Here is a 20,693-nt window from a genome sequence, read left to right on the forward strand (position 1 = left end):
CAGGTGAAAGCAGTTGGGTCCGACAACTTGACAGAACGTTTCTTTCCCGCAAGAGCGTTGCGACTGCAGGCGGCGTTGTGGTAAAACGTGGAACACGCTAAGAAAGGCAAGAGTTCAGGCATCCATTACACCTTGTGTTCTGTGCAAGTCGAGAGGAACAAAAGTGGGATGGAACAACTGCCCTGCGATCACGCAAAGTCGACCTCAAATATATGATCTGCTCCTGTCCCGCCACAGCCAGCGTCAGGGACGAGCACAACCGACCTGTGGCATCGTACGACGACTGGGCCGCACGGCAAGGAGACGCGACCAGAAGAATTAACTTGCTGTCCTTCGCTAAGGAGGCGAGCATCCTTCCGAATCAAAGTTTCATTCAATTAGTTAATCAATGTTTGTGCTAAAGAACTATCCTTATTGAAAAAAAGATTGTATAAACACTTCAGCGATGGTGATGTCTTCAGGAAATAAGTGGAATGCGTTGGTTCGCTGCTTTTAAAGAATCCTCGGTTTCGCAAAGCGCAATGGCCTTCAGATGTCTCCACCGAAACTGTATCTCGCATTTCTGCGAGTGTGCTCTGATGCTCGCCGTAGATAGCGCTCAGTACCAGCCGCGGTAACTCGGTGACTATAGCGTTGCGCTGCTGAGCTCCTGGTCATGGGTTCGATCGCGGCTGGGCCGGCCGCATTTTGATAGGGAGCGATATGCGAAAACGCTCGTCCAATTAGAGTAGAGCCCCACAGTTCAACAGTGGACAGCGACCATCCATGCTTTTGTACCGTTTCTGATGAATCCGAATCGGAGGACGTCTTCGTGATCGAGGACATCGTTGAAGTCAAGAACGATGCAGGCTGTTTGCTGTCTTAAACAAGGTGGCGGCGCAGCAGCCTTCCAGGAAGCTCATCGCTAAGTGGTGAGGTGTTCGCTTATGACCTTAAGTTTGTACTCGAGAAGATACATAGTTACGTGCGCTGAAATCTTTGGCACACAGTCCCAGCTTTCCACTAAATATGTGCTTGACTTTTGTGTACTGGCGATCTCGCCGTTTCGATGCCAAATGTTACTGATGTGCGCAAACTTGGCGCGAGCGGCAATTCGAGGTGGTTAATTGGTGCCTTTGTAGACATTCTTACTCGTGCGGAAACCATACTACGAGGAAGACATACAGTTGATGAACTGATGATGATGATGCATGATGATGTGCAGGTTAATCACATCAAGAGTACGGGCCAGGGCCAACTATAGCCCCTACTCGAGTTGAGTGACGTCACGGCCACCTTCCGCTATGCGTGGCATCTGGTGGTGCGTCGCCGGACCACGCTTGGCGTGCGGGGCCGGTAACCGAGCTTAAGCCGCCCGCTCACCTTGGATTGGAATCTTCAGCGGAAAAGGGAGGAGCTAATCGGGCTCCGTCAAGGTCCTCGCTTCTGCGCTCTAAAAAAACGTTTTACGCCATTAGGGATATACCATGTCTCCAAACAATAATCGTGATCTGTGCGGCTTGTGTTTCTTACCTTGAAAACTGCGCTTCCTACTTTCCTATCGATAATACTCTGTCATGCTGATAACGCGCACGTCATTCGTGACTCTAAAGTAGCGGTGCGTAGCGTTAAAGAACGTAATGCAAGATACATGACGGTTATTGTACGGGGACAAGACGCAACCCGAAGGGTGCGTTTTTTTTAAATTATTATTATTGTGCTCGTTCGGAAAGCGGGAATGGTTCACTACGGGTGAGGGGAGAGGCTGTGCGCATGGCTTTCTCTCAAGGGTTTATCACTAGTGGCGAGTACAGCAGTAGCGGTTCGGGAATTGATAGCGAAGCTCGATGCAATGCGACTCTTGTCCATACAGTACTCTAGGGAAAGGTCACTGGAAGGTTTCATTGGCGGGCGTTCACATCGCAGCCACGGCTCGCTCAGGTTAGTGGGAGCGACTCGCGAAGGCCATGCTTTGGCCGTATTGGATGCGCTTAGGAACGGTCAGAACGGCCAGTGACGTCATGAACGCCATTATTTTGGACACCACGCGCGGTGTTTATTTCGTGTGCGCCGCTTTGAACGTGTAAACTGGAATGTACGAGAAGTGCAGACTGTACAGCTCGACTATGTACAACGGTGCATTTGCAAATGACACTCGAAACTGAGGCTAATGTGCAGATTTGGGGAAGACCTTATTCGTAACCGTGTAATGCGGGCCGTCCACGTAAGCTTTGGAGGTTGAGTGCATCTCAGCTTTGGGTGCGGCCAGAACGCAAGTATTGCAGCTTCTGTTTGGGCCTTCAAAACCGCAGAGAACAAAGTCCTATTTATATCCAAATAAATATATGACATCTGGGATTTAGTAAAATCGTGAAGTCGCATGGTCGGCTCTGCCAACGACGGAAGCAGAAATGCTGTGTGTTCTGTTCAAAAATAACAATTTAGCTTGATCACAACTGGTTTAGCTGTGCTACTGGGTTCTCATGCTCCACGGCGACGTAAGTGTAGCGTTCTCCTTGTTACTAATTCTTATAGAGTGTGCACCTTTCGTATTTAGCAGGCTGCTTAGCAATGGCTGATCCTAAATGCATCTGTTGATGCGCCGCCTGCCAAAGACATTGACACCACACCAAGCATTGGCAACTGCAAGAACATCAGTGTTTTACATAAAAGGTGAATGTCCACAACGAAGAACAGTTTCACTTTCATACACCCAGTTGTGCTTCACACACTGTGCTGTCGTTTCAGCTAAGTTGTCCATGCCATCGTCATTACTAGATGTAGCACACTTAAGCTTTGTGACGTGCTGCTCTTGACTCCGCCGACAAAGACACATCGTCATCGTTCTCTCGTGCAGCTTCCGGAGTGGCTTACATGAAAGCAGCGTCTTCCTCACTGTAGTCACTGAGCTCCGCGTTCATCTTCGGCGCGCCATCGCCCGCAAACAGCTCCCGGCCGGCCAGTTTCACGGGAGACCCACTCACGAGCGCATAGCGCGAGTCACCCCCTTCCTGCACCTCGAAAGAGGCGTCGTCAAAGCATCTTCCAGACGATCGGTTCACGGCCCAAGCCAGGACGCCCACCGCTCCAAGGTACACCAGCAGAGCTATCATGTGCCAGGTGAACACGCTGGCGGCTAGCATCATGTCCGTGTGGCTATGCACATCCCATGGCGGATATCCGGGCAGCGGGCTGTAAAGGATGAATCCGACCTGCCAAAACCAAGTCGCCTGCACCAGGCAGAAGTAGGCGCGGCCCAGGGACGCGAAAACGCTTCGGGGTCGACACATCTCGACGATGATGCAGGCCGCCTCGGCCGCAATGGTGTAGACCAGGAGCGTGTGGACCAGAACGTCGAGGTGGGGTCTTCCGTGCAGGTGGAAGTGGAACAGCAGGCCCTCGACGGTGACGGCGAGCAGGAGCACCACGTGGTCGGTGCCTAGCGGGAACGGGAACCGGCTGTTGGTCATGACGTCGACTACGCCGCTGAAGAGGTAGAACATGTACATGGAGACGTGCTGAGCGTTGCCCATGTGGGCGAAGTGGCCGTTCTCGAAGGCCGTGGCCACCTCGCCGGCGACACCGATGGAGCAGGTGATGATCTTGGCGATGCCTTCGATGCAGATGTGCCGGGACGTGCCGGGCATCACGTACCAGGCGCGGCACATGTAACGCCACTTGCGTTCCTTGCTACGGACGTAGTTGCGCCAGGCGCCAAAGGCCCACCAGGTTCCCAAAATAAATAGGAACGTTCCGGGCAGGGCGTGGCCCGCAAAGGTCCCCATGGCCCTGGCCGCTAGATAGTGACGCCCAAGTCGCTGCTACTTTTCACCTTTCCTGCAATGAGCGAAATAATGATAGCAGGCATGACCACGGAGTTGTCGCCAAGAGGGTTCTTAGGTGTTGGTAGTGATGCTCGGCTCACAGTGGGAGCCCCTTAGGAGGCAGGCCAAGAACCGAGTCTAGACATGGACCACCGCACACGCGCACAGAGTGACAGACACACACATATAACTGACGTGCAGAAATCCTGTGGTAGACTTCGCAATTCTGTACTATCAGCTGCGTTACTTGATGAGTCAGACTTTGTTTGCAAGGAAAATAAGAAATTGGTGTTAGCTAATTAAAAACATTGCTGGTTATGTTACCTAATTAAAAGTATTGCTATTAAGATTATTACTTGAGAACAGGTGTCTGCATTATGGAATCGGAATAAATAATCACAGAGTGTGATCTTGGCAGGGATCCTGTGGTTAGCACCAGTTTCGAGAAAGGCGTCCTCAAAATCAGCGACGCAATGCACTGGTGTGCAACTTTGCAATTAACAATCCTTAATTTCCCGCAATGCTTGTATATGTTAAGAGGAACATCAGTGCGTTTTACAACGTAATTTTAGCACGTGTTTCTCCAAATCGATGCTATAGGTACATGATTTTCGCTAAACGAATAATATTTCACTATCTGCTCAATTTCTATGCCGAAATTGGGACTTGTGTTCGAAAGCGACTAAATACGAAGGGAATTACTGAAACTTGTTATCTAACTGCACTCTACAATTGCTTTTGCAAATAGTGTATGCCTCATCAAGTAAACCAGCTAAAGTGACAGAAATGTGATATTTACGATAAGAGATATTTATTAATTTGTGATATAGAGTTTCCGATTTATAATGCCTATAATTGATGTGCAACATTTTTTTTCTATATTTAATCAGAAGAGTTAAGATCAACAGAGAAAAGCACAGAGAGGGCATTAAATAATTGGAAGCAGAACTGATTTGAAATAAAGACAGTGACGAAAATAAAGTTAACACGCTACCCGGTGTGGTGGCTCACCGCCAGAAAGCAAGGACTGGCCGCCGTCTGAGGAAGGGGGGGATTGGGGGTTAGTCTCCCGACGCCCGCCACCCCTGAACCCCGTCAAGGACACAATAAAGTTTTATCTCTCTCTCACTGGTTTTGACGTTGCGCTACTGAGTACGAGTTCACGGGTCCGATAACGGACGTGTTGGCCTCATTGCGATTGGGGCTGAATTCACTTTGTACCGCCATGTGTTGGATGCACAGCAAAGGAACCCAGAGGGACAAAATGAATAGGGGCCCCACACCACTGCGCCCCTCTTAAATCACAGTGCCGTTTTGGAATGTTAAGCGCCACGATTCTTTAATAACACGGTAATCGTGTTGGGGAATGCGCGAAATGAAATGCGGCGCAATTGACGTAATAGAACACAGAGCTGCAAGTCCAAACGTACAGTACGATTGGAACACTTACCAATATCCTGCGCGAGCTGACACCGCGGAGGTTCTAGAAGTGTGTTTAAAGCTGGCAGTAGAATAAGAAGCTGGTGGATCGAGAATACGTCGGAGAAATCAGGGATACGCAGGCAGGGCTATCTGGCCGCAGGCACGAGCCAGGTGCAGATTTAGAGCCTAGAGTCAGTGGCACGTTCCCGCTCTATGGTGACGATGATGATGATGCCTCAATTAATGGCACAAACTCACTGTGGGGGATAGGCAACGAACCGGGTGGTAATGTGATTGAGAAATGAAATAAATTATAAATAATTTAGTAATATGAAGGAACACAAATGAATAATCAAGGATGGGAAGCAAACCGATAATAAATGAAATAAATTATTGTATAATATGGTAGTCAGCCTTGCTTAGATAGGTATAGTAAAGGATAGACAGAAAAATGAACAAGTCACATTTTGAATAATAATATTAATAATATTGTAACTGAATTTCTGCTTTTACTTCGAACTACCTAAATTTATCATTTATTGAAGGAGAAATAGATCAGTCATAGAGGATGGGCCAAAGGCGCGAGGTCTGCTTCTTCTCCTTCTTTCTCGTAAAATGGAATCCGCCCGTAACTGCTCACCAGCCATGATTAGGAAAATCGTTCAGCTCTGTAAGCAGGTAATCGCTAGTTGAGTGAAAAGAAATGCGAGACCCCTAAGTCCACACGCCGTAAAGCTCAAAAGGAATCGACCAAGGAGATTCTTGCATTTTCATGAATTTTCGAGCATGTGTTCATGTTCGTGTAATGCGTGCTTGCTCGTTGTAGCGATTATCCAGTTCATGTACCACTTTGCCCTGCGCAATTAACATCCAGAGACCCATTGCACATGGCCTTGGTCATTGTCTTCAGTCCGTTTCTAACTCATCCCGCAAGTTATTTAACATATTCTGGAAATGGAGCTGTTGTTGTAGCGGCCCAACGAACGTGTAGCTCGTACACAATATCACCCATATTGGGTATGAGGCTGTGAGCCACACGTCGATTACACCGCTGGCCAGGCAGAACATATGCATGGAGACGTGCTGAGCGTTGCCCATGTGGGCGATGTGGTATCCGAAGCTGTGCTCAAAAGGAAGTTTTCAGGACCGTCCTAGAGTAGGTGCTATTAAAATCTGGAATTACACGTGAAACTCAAATTAATAATTGCAGGTAGAATCAGTTATCATTCATTGAAAAATGCACAAAAAAGAAAGGAGAAGATACAAATTTAACAGGGTGTTCTGTTGAACACCATAAAAAATTCCGAGACCGGAGAACAAACGTCCTCGTGACCGAATACCAGAGTAGGTGGCCTCGAATGAAAAAATAACAGCTGCTGTTCAGTAGAAGAGTCTGGTGCTGGGCCTGTTGGTACATAGCTTGACAAACAATAAAACCGAGCCTTCGAAGACGCGTGTACAAGAGGAGAGAAAAGACAGCCATACACGCTCGGACTAGCAACAGAGTATAACGAAACACTTGCTGATTTCCTTTTCTTTTCGACCCAAGTGTTTCATTAAACTCTGTTGCTAGTCCCAGCGCGTGTGATTGTCTTTTCCCTCCTCTTGTGTACGCGTCTTCGAAGGCTGGGTTTCGTTGTTTGTCAAGTTCTGTTGAGTTCTGTTGAGTCCATGCCATGGAGGTATTTGAAGAGGTAGTTCCGATATTCTTGCAGCAGTGAAGCGGCGACGAGATAGAAGAAAGTGATCAATTGTTTATTCCTCGTTACTAAAAAGCAGAGGGTAGGGCGCCAAACCAGATCTGTGTAAGTAAAAGTTAAGCGAGGGAATGCGGCAACGTAAACTTGTGAGGGAGACGTGAAACACTACTCTATTGCAGAATTATGTACACCAGGAAAATACCAGGTGCTTATAATCTGGAGAAGCGGGGAAGTATACCGAGTATGATAATGGTTTCATAACTGAACGCATCCGAAATCTAGCCGCTGTGATTTGTGCTGTCAGCAGAGTCTCATGCATGCGTAACTACATGATTATGATAATGATGATGATGATGATGATGATGATCCTTCACTATATGGCACTTACCCGCAGCGGTGGATGGGCCAATAGTTGAAGGGTTTGAACTCACTGATATTTATAAGGACCAATGGATAATTAAATCTGATAACCTTGCGAAGGCACTTGACTAAGATGAATAGATGATTGCAATATATATATTTGTATTGTCACTTCAATGGAACAGTTTTGTCTTTTCAATGGAACTGTGGGTCATCGTCGTCTTACAGAAGTAGTTTCCTCATATTCTTGCCATCAACTTTCGTTGACATTGACAGTAATCTGACATAGGCTGGTGTTTTGGCCTGGCTATGGCCTTCTGGTGCTGAGAACTAGGTCACGGGTTGGAGTCCCACCCAGTGCGACCTCTTTCCTCAGCTGAATCCTTGTCCTGACACCCCTCCCTTTATCAGAGCGCGATCAGCTCAGTGACAGTAAAGTTACCGCACCATAATTGCCATGGTTATCGTGAAACTTCAGCTGGAGGCTGAGTTTACAGGAACGTGATGACTAACGAAATAATAAGGTTATCAAGATAATACTTACGGACTATACGTTTACAGCACTAGTGAACGGGTTTCCTCCTAGACAATGCTGTCGGTGTCCCACATAAAGGTTGAAGCTCGATGTGTGATAGGAAAAAACCGTCTATGTTGGGTCGAGCAAAATGCGCTTTCCAAACGTTGAGCTTGTTTAGACTCTTTTACGGCAGTGAAATTATAATCGAAAAAAAAAGTCAGTGCTTGTTCTGCACGTGCAACGAAGTGTAGTGGGGCGCGCAAATAAAGTGCGTTCCAGCAGGGAAAAAAAATTTCACGATCCTGCACATGGTACGGACAGTGGCTATGAAGTATTTGTTGAGGTCACAACAACAAGATCCAGCAGATCAGTGAAGGACAGCAGGCAATTTGTTCCGCTCGATTCAAGCAAGGGACTACCCGGAAGAACAACCTGACAGCACTGAAGCACAGGTCAACGAGAACTGGAAACAAACTTTGCGCGTAGTGATTGCCTCGTCCTCAAATCACACCTGTGCAGCGAGTGAATTCTCTTTCGACCTAGGCATACCCTGGCTTTTCAGTGACGGGGGAAGCTGAACATTGTTTGTAGCCCAGATGAATCTTAAAACTAGATCGTAGCGCGGTCAGTAACATTTTCATCACGCGATGACGGTGTACCCAGAGGTTTCTGTCAGGGTATATCCCGGTTATATTCCGAAAAGAACTTGTCAGACATGATAAATGTGAAAATTTACGCCCCTATTGACAGACCCAGAGCATTCTACAGTGTTCAATCTGTAAGAGAGATAGGTATGTGAATGACGACGTTGATTTTTAATTGCGGCTGAATAAGGGCATTGTCAGAGACGCACTATTCCCGCAACAATTGACAGCAGTTCACTCAGATTGATGGAGTTATGGAGTCACACCAGTACTGTACAGCGTCCAATTCATTTTAAGGTAATATAGAAAAGAACAACTACTACTGCATCGGGACGACCTTGTCGAGGTCGACAGTTTTGCTTCGCCACAGATGACAGAGATACACTATTCGTATGACAGCTGACAACAATTCACTCAGACTTATAGAACCATGTAAACATTGTAAAGGGTCTAATATATAGAAAATAAGCACGTGAACGGCGACTTTGGCATTGGAATGACACCGTCAAGGTGTTCTGCTGAAACAAAACATTGTTGGAGATCTACTTTTCCAATGACAATTGACAACGGAATACTCAAACAACGGAACATTGCCAGTGATTCACAGGGCTCAATAGCTAATGATTATAAGCGTGAAAGCTCTGTCGAAGTTTATAGTTTGTTTCTGCCAAAAAGAAAGAAAGGGTTGTCAGAAATGAATATTCGCATCAGAACTCACAACTACACTCAGATTAACGAAACTATGTTATCATCGTACAGGGTCCAATCCATAATTGTTTTAAGTTTACCAACAACGAATCTCGTATCGGCAAGGCACCGAGGCTGCGCACACTTTTTCCTGAACGCAAAAACAACTTTGTCAGATACGGTATATTCCGATGTCATTGATAACAGTAAACTTGACGTAAGCATGCCAGCGTTGTACAGGTTCATAATGTTCGTCGTATGCAATACGTCATCTTCTCTTTGCTTATGCTTCATTGTCTGCACTGCGGTGATTCTAGCCATCTTGCGCTAGACATTTCACATCCTTCGTGGCTTTTCGCTTCACCTCACCTGAGACAATACGAAAAGGAAGCTTGAGGTCAGCACAATAGGGGACCTATTGTGCTGACCTCAAGCTTCCTCCCGGGTCCTTGGAAATATAGTGTCTTCAGGACACGTTGTGGGTTCACCATCTTCGGGACCATATAAGGCTAGTCAATGGGGACTTGGAGCTTTCGAACTTCTTCAATAAAATAACAAAGTTCCCTGACTTCACATTTGGAACTTTGGCAGAGTCTTTACCATGAAAAATTCTAATGTATCTTATTAACATCAAATATTAGGATAATTGGTTCTACTCGATTCCAGGTATAACAGCATGACTTCTTAAACGAGAACAGAACCAGAACAACAGACAAGTACAGCGCTTGTCCATGTTTGTTCGTTTGTTTCGTTCTTATTCAAGGATGCAAAATGTGTTTTACTTGTTTCAACTACCACGATGCCGACGTGTGTGTTGTGTTGTCAGGTGATCTCAAACTGTTTCGTCAGTTCATTGCCGGATCTCCTGCAACATTGTTGCAAATAAAAATTCAATTTGAAGTCGCGCAGTTATAACTTGCCTCACTGATACCTTATACTTGCCTCATTGCTGTTGAGCCTTCGGGGTTTTATGACTCTATATTTTATCTGCTAAACCAGGAAGATGATCCGATGGTACCAATGTACTGTTTCCGTAAGCAGAAAATGGGAAGTACAACAAAGACCAGCTGTGTATGTGCAATTTTAGTGCTACACAGCTGTCTGCACGGCACATTTTCAAACGACCTGGAAGTGTGGGTACAAACCTACGCACACATTTGCAAGAATCGGGGATCAAACATTTTGCTAAGGCACCACTTTCACGGTGGTGCAGCGTGGCAAATATTAGTGTGATCCCTTGCTGTTCCGCCGAAGCTTTTAATTTTTCACTCGGAAAGGTTGGTCCATTGTGTGCGACGATGACTTCTGTGGGCTTCAAGACATATTTGTGCATGAGAGAAATGAAAGCATCGACAACCTTTTTTCCTGGCTTTGTGGCGGCTATTCTGGTACACTCATCAATTGCAAGCAGGAAACTTCGACTAATTCGTGCTCTTTCCCCCTCCTTTTAAAGTGAATAGCCTTCCTTGGCTCTGTAGGATGTTCTCATGGTGATCGGTGGATGGTGCCCGGCTTTCGGCTAGGGAAGGCGAGGAAACACGCCGAGGGAAAGGGCACTTGCTCTCGGGCAACCCAGTTGCGAAGAGAGGGGGGGAGGACGTGGAGGGAGGGGGGACAATCGTGCGTGAGCTCTCGCATAACCGAGTGGCGGGAGGGGCAGGATGGAGTGGGGATGGGTGGGGGTGGATCGCACTGTCGCTCGTTATCTCACTCAGGGCCGATTTGCCGAATTGACTCCGTTACACTGCGCCTGCACATGCAGTTGTAAACCGAAATTTGTGCACCAGTGGCCGACATGTGCAGTTTTTTCGCATAACCGCTCGCGTGCGGGAGGAGGGTGGTGCGGCGAGGGGATCGAGTGTAGATCGGCGACAGTGCGCCCCCCCCCTAACGCCTACCCACCCCTCCTTGACACTCAGTTGCTCGAGAGATCCCGAGCGACGGTCTCCATCCCTCCACGTTCTCCCCCGCCTCCCTTTGCAACTGGGTAGCCTGAGAGCAAGTGCCCTTTTGCTCGACGCGTTTCGTCGCCTTCCCTCGCCAAACCATCCATCGACCACTATGAGAACATCCGACAAAGTCAAAGAAAACTATTCACTTTAAAAGCAGGGAGAAAGAATACGAATAAATCAGTTTTCTTGTTGCAATTGATGAATGTACCGATGATGACGCAATATATTCCATATTTGCCCCTGAAAACTTATCTAGGTCCATGCAGATCGCGTTAAAATCCATGGCATCAAGGCAAGCTCGGGCGGTAATATCAGTGGCGTCGGAAGCCATCTTTTTTCTTTCGTTTTTTTTTTTTTTCTGGCGAATCAAGCGCCTTCTGGCGGTAAGAGTGTTTGTTTGGGTATAGCCGGAAGGGTAATTTCCTAGCTAAAATCTTTTTTCTCTTTTGTGTCCTTTTGTCCCTTTAAGACCCCTTGGTACCATGCGTGAAGTAACGTATCGTAAGGTAGCTACTTTGCGGAGATCATATGGGATACGTTTTTCAAAGGCATTATCTAGGCCTTAAAAAAGTGACGAAACAGTCATTGGTCACAACGGTGGGAGCGTTAAGAGTCAGTCCTGGGAACTTGTCACGGTGCTGCTGCGGTTGGTACTGCTCAAAACGTACTGACACGTGCACTAATACGCCGATGTGTCTCCTTTTTCGTTCCCCGCAACCTCTCCCGGGTGGCCGAAATTAGTCCTCGAAAGATTTGGGCTTCCGTGGCCCAGACACCTTCTGTCATGTGGGCCTGGGGCTCTGCAACAGACAACCCTCGAACGTGTCCGAAGAACCCGGCTCCAGCGCCTATGGCGGGTATTCATCACTTTCTGTGGCTATGCCATGTCACTCAGTATGTTAGGCACACGATGCATCAAGGTCAAATATAATATGTAATATTCCTGAGGACTGTACCGTTTGAATAATGGAAAATCAAATACGCTATCTCATTCCACTATTAAACTCAGTTTATTAACAGCACAGCTGTTAAGGTGCAGCATCCACTTGTCGGGTGCCACATCTGCTCCAGCACGTACACACGTAGCCATAATGCGCTGTTCTTAACAGGACATAATGATGCGTAGGCTAGGCATTCAAATAGTAACAAATAGCACGTGTCTTGTTTTTGACGTAATAGTTCTGCGGAAACCCGCAAGGTGGAGAGAACTAATTAATAAAAGGAAAATGAGACATCCACCCTTATGTAGCCAAGTGCTACAAAGGAAACCCATACGGGTTCTTCGAAAGAAAAGCTTCTCAGTTGAGGAAAACTTCGTCCTGGTCCGAGACTCGAACCCGGTACCCGGGTTTTCTTTGTAGCACTTAGCTACATATGGGTGGATGTCTCATTTTCCCTTAATTAAGTGCTTTGTTTTTCAGGCTTTTTTTGTCACGAATAAAAAACGAAACCTGTCTCCGTGCCTTTTTTTTTGCAAGCGTTTATATTGATGTACGATTTACGCCAAACAATATATACAGAGACAAGTTGAAAATATCATGTCAGCACTCCTTTAGAGATAAGGTACGGGACTCCTTGGGCTATGCCGTTGATCGCTAGATCACCGCTGAAGGGGATCTCGATCAGTTAGTGCCCAGACTTCGACAGAACCGGGCTTTACTTACATTCAGGGCTTGTTGCCTCTGGATGGTAAAGTCGACGAAAATATTTCGAAAAACATTCCTGATGACGCTTCTAAGTATACCATATGTATGCTTTATGGCAATGCGGTCACGGTCAAGGATGTAAAATCGTTGTCCTCGGTTTCGGTAGAATCACACGCGTGCTTCCTTTAAATACCTAATTCTAGCTGTGGCGTGATGTTTCACGTGATGTTTCGCGTTGCGACTACGTCACACGCATCGTTCGACACGAGTTTCAGGCCGAACGTATCGTTCGACCTACTCGCCGCCATCCTTTTCTCTGCAGCCTTCCAACACAGCTGCGACAGCGACCTAATTTGATTCAAGCTGCGTGGCGTCAAATGAGAGCTCGACGTCAGTCACAGAAACAGATGCCGACTGAGTTGCCGTCTAGCTTTGCATGGGCGAAGCTGATGTCGTGCGTATATAGATATATATGCGTGTAGATATAGTGACTAGATTTTTTAATGAGCCAAGGGTATTTAGACAGATAAGACGCGCCATTTCGCGATTATCTTTCGTTTATTTGCCCAAGCGTTTCGGTCAGTCCACCGACCTAAACTGTTGGGCAGATATAGCAAAGATAACAGTGAAGTTGTGCTTCTTATCTTTCTGTATAATTATACCATGACATGACAAGCCAACAAACGAAGACGCGAAGGACAGAAAAGGTGAAATTACTTGCATTTATTTATTGAAATAAATAAATGGATAAATTCATAGAGTTCGTGACTGTAACATCTACAGTAAAATCTGGCGCCACCCGTGAGGTAGTTGGTCAACAAACCCACCAATTGCTTTCACCCCAAAAGTTCACGTACTCGTGACGCCTGCGGCAGAAAGGACGTTCCATATCCGCCGCCAAAGCTTGTTAGCGGTGGCGCTGCGTAACACTCCCGGGTTTAGTTCTAGTAGATAAACATAAATCCCCGAGAAAGTGGACGGGTAAACTGCGCCGCGGTAGCTCAATTAGTAAGAGCATTGCACTCGTAATGCGAAGGCATGGGATCGTATCCCGCCTGCAGTTTTTTCATTCACTAGCATTTGCATAAATTTATCCATTTCTATAACTCAATAAATAAGTGCAAGTAATTTCTCCTATGCTGTCCTTGGTGTCTTTGTTGAATTATTATGATATGACTAATAATAGTCGGGCCCTTCAGTTTCCATTCTTCTCGTTCATGCGTGTGTGTGTGTGTGTGTGTGTGTGTGTGTGTGTGTGTGTGTGTGTGTGTGCGCGCGCGCGCCTTACGCCTCATTTGGAAGAGGTCTGTAACAATTCTCTCAAACTCTCTAATTCAATTGGCATTACCAACCAGAAGAATTATTGAAAAGTTAGCAAATTACATATAATTAACTAATTGCATGTCAGGGACTAGAAATCACTTGTAGTTTCTCGGCACCACTCCGAATAACATCCTTTTGTTTTATTCTCGTAGAACGATCCATCTATTTATATATGTTGGCGTCATGAATGAAACATAAAAAAAGAAACGGCGGATCGTTCTGCGAGAATAAAACCAAAGTGGATGTTATTCGGAGTGATGTTGCGAAACGACAAGTAATTTTACTCCCTGACATCACATATGTTGATTGAATGTAATTAAATAGCCGTGCTTCCTCTCCTTATATGTGTATATATATATATATATATATATATATATATATATATTTATGTATATATACATATATATACAGGGTGCATCAGCGAACACTTCCAAAGATCTTTAAATGTTACTTGTGGCAGATATCCCAATTCTTGTTCAGGAGCTGGTCTACTCGAAGCCACGGACAATACTTGTACAAAGAATTGAGAAGCAAAATCGAATAATTAATAAAATTCACTAATTCAGTTTTAACTAATTACATTATGGCCCATATTGCGATTTACAAAATATAGCGGTGGAGTTCGTGAGGAGGATCCACTTGTAAGGAATTTTCAAGATAACACCAGTTTCCAGATATAAATCCCCGAACTTTGCGGAGAAATGCATTGACGTTCCAGTTAATTTGTTAACAAAACGTCGTTTCATGCACTGAAGCACACAAGTAACTGGTAGGCCAATTCATTTCTCCGCGAAGTTCGGGAATTTATATCTCGAAACTGGTGTCCTCCTGAGAATTCGTTCCAAGTGTATCCACCTTGCAAAGTACACTGCTAGAATTTGTAAATTGCACTATGGGTCATAAGATAATCAGCTAAAAAGGTTAATTAATTATTATTTGTTAATTAATCAATTTTGCATATCTTTTTTTGCAAGTTGTGTCCGCCGCTTCGAGTAGACCGGCTCATGAACTAGAATTGAGCTATCTGTTACAGGAAACCTTTAAAAATTTTTGAAAGTGTTCGCTGGAACACCCTGTATATATATATATATATATATATATATATATATATATATATATATATATATATATATATATATATATATATACATTTTGTAATTGTTGTTATATATATACATCAATTACCAGTACTTTTCTGCGCGCTGTGTCGCGAGATGTTTTGCACTGCCGAAATGGCGGTGAATATTCTGTTCTAGGTGTGGTGGGAAGGGGTGGTGAGTAGGCGTCGATCAACATCCTAGTCAATCTGTCGAGTAGTGGGGTTAGTCAGTCAACATCAAGCGAATCAGCAAAGGGAAGCATCAAAAATAAAAATAAAATACGAAGTACGTGGTTTAATTTGCGAGCCAAAACCACAATATGGTTCTGAGGCACACCGTAGCGGGGGCACTCCGGATTATTTTTGACAACCTGAGTTTCTTTAACATGCGCGTAAATCTAAGCACAGGAGTGTCTTCTTTCTCTTATTTTTTTCTCGCATTTCGCCTCCATAGAAATGTAGCCTCTGCGGCCGGTATCAAACCCGCAACTTCGAGCTCTGCAGCGCGACGTCACAGCCACTGAGGCTACAGCGGCGAGTACCAGACAGAGGAATCAGTGCAGCAGTGATGCTGCTAGACGGGCTCGTTTGTAAATATTTGAAACATACAAACAGCGCAAAAGAAGACTGGATCCTGGAACTATATCGAACTTTTCATCCACCGAAACGGACGCCTTCGCAGCAAAGTTTCTCTTTTTCTGGCTTGCACCTCATGATGATGATGTTAATGAGGATTATGATGATGATGATCGTTGTGGTAGTGGTGCGGTGATGATGATGGGAGTATCCCCCGTAAAAAAACGGTGCGATGGCACCTCCCATTCAGCTCGCTCTCGTTGCAAACGCTCTACAAACGCGCCATGCACAGCTTGGGTGTCGGTGCTTGTGGCATGGTTACAGCTTCGATGATGTTCGAGATTCAGTGTGGCTCAGGGGCCATCGAGGCGCGGACGCAGAGAGCCAATCCGAATGCGAGGTTGTTTATGCGCCCCTCTTACCTGGGAAACGAAGCCGCGCCCCCTTTCCAGCCAAATCGTGGCTTAGCTCGCACTCTTGAGCATCCCGTCGGCGTCCGTCAAGCAGTCCTGCACGCACGACCGCAGGGACAGCAGGCTATGCAGACCGCGCCACGGCTTCAAACAACACCGCTGGCTTCTTCTTCGACGCGGTCCAGCCGGCCAGCTCCTGATCCAGCCTGAACTGATCCAGCGAGCTCGTCAGAGTCAAGCGACCTCGCTCGTGTCTCGAGGCCACGCAGTGTCGACCCCCCTCCCCCCCCTGGCTCCCCATGTGTTGTACCTGTGCTGCCTCCTGGGTCGCCCAATATCCGCACCTGTTGCAGCAGCATGGGAGATACTCGTGAAAACATGGACATGCGCATGCGCCGCTCACGCAGCTGTATATATAGAGAGATGATGCGGGTTGGTGAACAAAAAACACGCAAAAGTGCAGGAGGCCATCCCGTGCAGAGGTATGACAGGTACACACACGAGCACGCTGGACAAAGCACTCTATATGCGCCATACGCAATCCGTGATGGTAGGTGTAGGGGCGTACGCGCTGCTTCGCTCACCTTTCCGACGAGAGAGCTTCCTACGCTTCCGTAATGCCACATGGATTGTTGGCAACACCCCCCCCCCCCTCAAAAGCACTACAGAAGCTGCTGCAGCGCGTGCTTCTGTGTTCACTCACAACAGCTCACAGATATGAACCGCGGTCACCCTAAGGAAATCTCGCAGGCTGATGTATACGGCTTGATGCGAGGAAAGTATCCGTGGGAAGCAGAAGAAATGCACGTCGAATGATTGTATATACCTCGGGCTCGTTAGCACTGAATGACGGCGCTGAGACGCGCATTGGGCAAATGGTCTGTACGAGGAAATATATGCGCAATTCGAAGTGCGCGTGCTTTGCGATTGAGAGAGACTCTTTGCTACCGAGGGAGCGTATAAATAACCTCCGGCGTACGAACCGAGACGCGTTAACTCCCACTCATTTGGGACGACGCGTACGAGGTCGCAACGCTGATTTCCGGAATGAAACATCGTGGCCACCTGGCGACCTGGGTAAACGGAATGACAGCCAGCTAAAAGGCAGCTGTACGGGCAAAGGAAACGGACGTAAACAAACGCCTAATTTCCAGTTATCTGTACAAAGATATACCAACTCTGCTGTGAACGGCAGTTTATTCCCCATTCCTGAACTCAAGTACGGTTTTCTACTGGTAATTCCCTCAGAGAAATCCAGTATTATTACTGTAGTGTTATAGCCTTGTCAAAGAAAAATTTTCCACACTCGTGCTGTCTTTTGTGTTTTAACTTTTAAGCTTTCTGTCATACTTGGGAACTCAGTATAAGTTAGCGTGTCATTGTCGCAGGTTCGTGAGTTCGATCCCCCTTTGGTGGTGCTTTACTTTTCTTATGTGAGGCAATTTTTTTTGTTTTACCTAGATATTGTAGAAACGCTGTTGCCATCGTGTTCCCAATGTGAGTTTCTTTTGGTACGGGGGTACAGACCCCGTCAAGTCTCTTTTTCTGTCGGCACTCGATCCTGGCTACCGTATATTTAAATATGCACGATTGTCAAACATGGGCTGCTAAGCACGAGGCCGCGGGATCGAATCCCGCCCACGACGGCCGCATTTCGATGGGGGGCAAAATGCGAAAACACCCGTGTACTTAGATTTAGGTGAGCGTTAAAGAACCCGAGGTGGTCCAAATTTCCGGCGTCCCGCACTACAGCGCACATCATAATCAGATCGTGGTTTTGGCACGTAAAACGCCACAATTCAATTCAACTGTCAAACAAACCTTGACTTTGACGTAAACAGTCCCTCAATCTCGAAGAAGCGTGCTCCATAGATGTAGCTACCACAGTGCAGACCGCCGTATCAGCGCGACCTATCGTCCGAGACCTATAGTGAACAAAAAAGACCGTCACAGCCATCAAGCACCACGCAGCCAACGCTGTTTCCAAAGTTCCTATACACGACTGACGACAAATCAGCGCCGAACGACCCTGCACTCAACTCGCGATGGGAAAAAAATGATCTCGATTACTACAGTGGTGCGAAACTTCCTTCTTACCCTCACCTCGTGCCGCAGGCCTGATCGTCCGCACTGCTTCCGGCGCATGCTCGAGTGGCGCGCCGTAGCGTTTCGCGAAGGAAAACTTTCGAGACCTTCGACACATAAGCCACGCCACCACACTTTTTCTTTTTCTCTCGACAACTATCGGCCAGCGCGCACGCATGCCAGCGCGTGACTGAGACGCGGAGCGCAGATCCAGACACGCTCGGCACTGGGTGGTGGGCCACGCAAATACACGCACGCTGGACCCGCCGTGTACGTGAGTAGCCTTGGCTCGGGGCTCCCGAGCACGCTTGTTTCGTGCATGGATTATTGACGCGCGGAGACGGTACATCTGCGATGCGCGATCGTTAGTCGCACGCTCGAGAGTAAACAGACCGCGATACGGTCTCGTGCGGTGGGACATTGATATTTGGCTTTGTTCGGTTTAACGAATAAAAAGAAAAGAAACAGTGAAGGGAAGCTGCGAATAACATATTGTGTGTTGGAAAAAAAAGTATTTACTTATTGGTCACGACAACAGTTTTCCCCCTTCACCCTCCTTACCCTGCCCGTCAAGAGAAAGTAAAACAAGCTGCTACTAGAGCTTGACACATGAACACCGTTGTCGTACAAGGAATCCGCCCGAAATTTCAGAAGAATATTCAATAGAACCCTTGTTGAAGGCTACAGAAGTCCGAAAGGGTTTAGCAGAGTAAAAAAAAATTTGACTGGAACTAAATTACACACCGACGCGGACAGAACTTCACTTCATGGTGGGTGTTATTCCTTTTCAGGGAAATATATAGCACGGCACTTTTGGAAACCCTGCAATAGAAAACGTGGCGTACGCATTTCGAAGTGACCGAAATGCGAAAACTGTGATGCGCATGTCAGTCACATTTTTGACAATATTAAGCGAGCAGGACAAAAGGAGGACCAGCGCACTCGTGAAGGGAAGAACGCGGCAGATTACGCTTGCACTGAAGAGTGCGTGATATCACAGATCTCGTTGCTTCTCGACGTTAGGAGGCGCTGCCACAGTGTGCGGTTCGACATTCGAGTATTCAGATTGCTGACACGCATTTAGGTAAATGTTCGACCACCGCAGCTGGTCACAATATTCTGGAATCCCGCCCTACGGCATTTCTCGCCCACTTGTTGCTTTGGGACCTTAAATCCCATTTCAAAAATAGGTCGGGATAGCCGATCTAAATTGGACGCGCACTGCTTTGACGGCAGCTTGAAGCTCGATTAGCCTTCTAAAGCGAATAGCCTTCTTCGGCTGATCAGACCAAATTTCTTTTATGTCGCCGTTCATGTGGGCCGATCCCGAAGGCACTGAAGTCAAACACATCTTCTCGAAGCAGTAGCTGACACGAGGGAAGAATGCGAGAAACTGACAGGTGACCTACACGTCGGACGTATCAAAGCGCTACTTTGGCACCATAGAACCATGCGCGTAATTGTAGCCTACATCAACATCCTTTTTCAGGGTTCTCTGGAAGACATCCCCCCCCCCAAAAAAAAAATAAGAACGGATAGCATCCCTGCACTCCCTCAAGCAGTTTTCTATGGTATCCTCACGTGGGCATAAAGCGGGAATGTGTATACCACGGCACATAGCAGTGAGTGATTTATTCTGATGACATTGGAAAATGGCATCAAAATAACAATCTCTCCCCTGCAACCATGTCTTACCTGGGAGGGCTGCTGTGTGCCGTTTAAAGAAAAGCGACGTTCTAATGCCTCGTGGCAAGTACTATCGTGAGCAATATGAGCGGGAACACGCGAACGCGTGCCAAATAGCCTCGAAACCGAGTTGGCGCGATACGAAAACAGAGGGGAAACGGGGGCGCTCTTCTGCTAACTGTTTGCACTCCCTCCTCGCTATGCTACGAAATGGAAACCCATTGCGTTTCACCGGCTGCTAGCGATGATAAGGCGGTTACAGCACGCAGAGCGTGGCAATGTGTTGCCTTATAGTTGCGCGCAAAATACCTCTCTCTCTTTCTCTCTACGACACGCACGGTACATATATGGCAGCGATACCGGCTTGATAGTATAGCGCGTGTAATAGCGTTCACGCGCAGGAAAAAAGACCGTGTTGTTTTTTATACCTATTTTGCTGTGGCTTGCTTCTCGTGAAGGGAGAAAAGTTGCATGCAGTGGTCGGTTGAAAAGTTTTGTTGGGCGGTTGCGACATGGTAGCAAACTTCAAACGTACATAAAGAAAATACCCCATTACATCAGCTTGCCCTTGCGCGATTGGTGGGCTAATAACGGGTCATGGCTCGCCCGGCTTGAATGACGGCTTCCATTATTTCTGGCAGAGGGCCTCGACGAAGGCTGTGTCAACTTGAAGACGTTTCCATTTTTCTTGTATGGCTTCCCACAGTTCATCGCCGGTCGCCAAGTCGAAGGAGAGCATGGAAAGGTTAGCCTTCATACGTGCCCAGACGTGCTCCATTA

The 20,693-nt window shown here is 46.8% G+C and overlaps 1 protein-coding gene across 2 annotated transcripts; it reads right to left on the bottom strand.

The window, feature by feature from the left end:
- Window positions 1-2,615: 2,615 nt before the first annotated feature.
- On the bottom strand, window positions 2,616-16,435 carry LOC126544911 (transmembrane protein 45B-like). 2 transcript variants are annotated; one of them, XM_050192454.3, is made up of 2 exons: window positions 16,152-16,435; window positions 2,616-3,816 (listed from the first exon to the last, which is right to left on the bottom strand). In XM_050192454.3, the coding sequence occupies exon 2, from the start codon at window positions 3,762-3,764 to the stop codon at window positions 2,850-2,852; it is 915 nt and encodes a 304-aa protein (XP_050048411.1). In that variant the 5' UTR covers window positions 3,765-3,816; window positions 16,152-16,435; the 3' UTR covers window positions 2,616-2,849. The 2 variants fall into 2 exon arrangements, with proteins under 2 accessions (XP_050048411.1, XP_054933893.1); XM_055077918.1 differs by lacking the exon at window positions 16,152-16,435 and adding an exon at window positions 5,254-5,437.
- Window positions 16,436-20,693: the final 4,258 nt, after the last annotated feature.

Source organism: Dermacentor andersoni, chromosome 10 (genome assembly GCF_023375885.2).
Source record: "Dermacentor andersoni chromosome 10, qqDerAnde1_hic_scaffold, whole genome shotgun sequence".
NCBI classification, from domain to species: Eukaryota; Metazoa; Arthropoda; class Arachnida; order Ixodida; family Ixodidae; genus Dermacentor; species Dermacentor andersoni.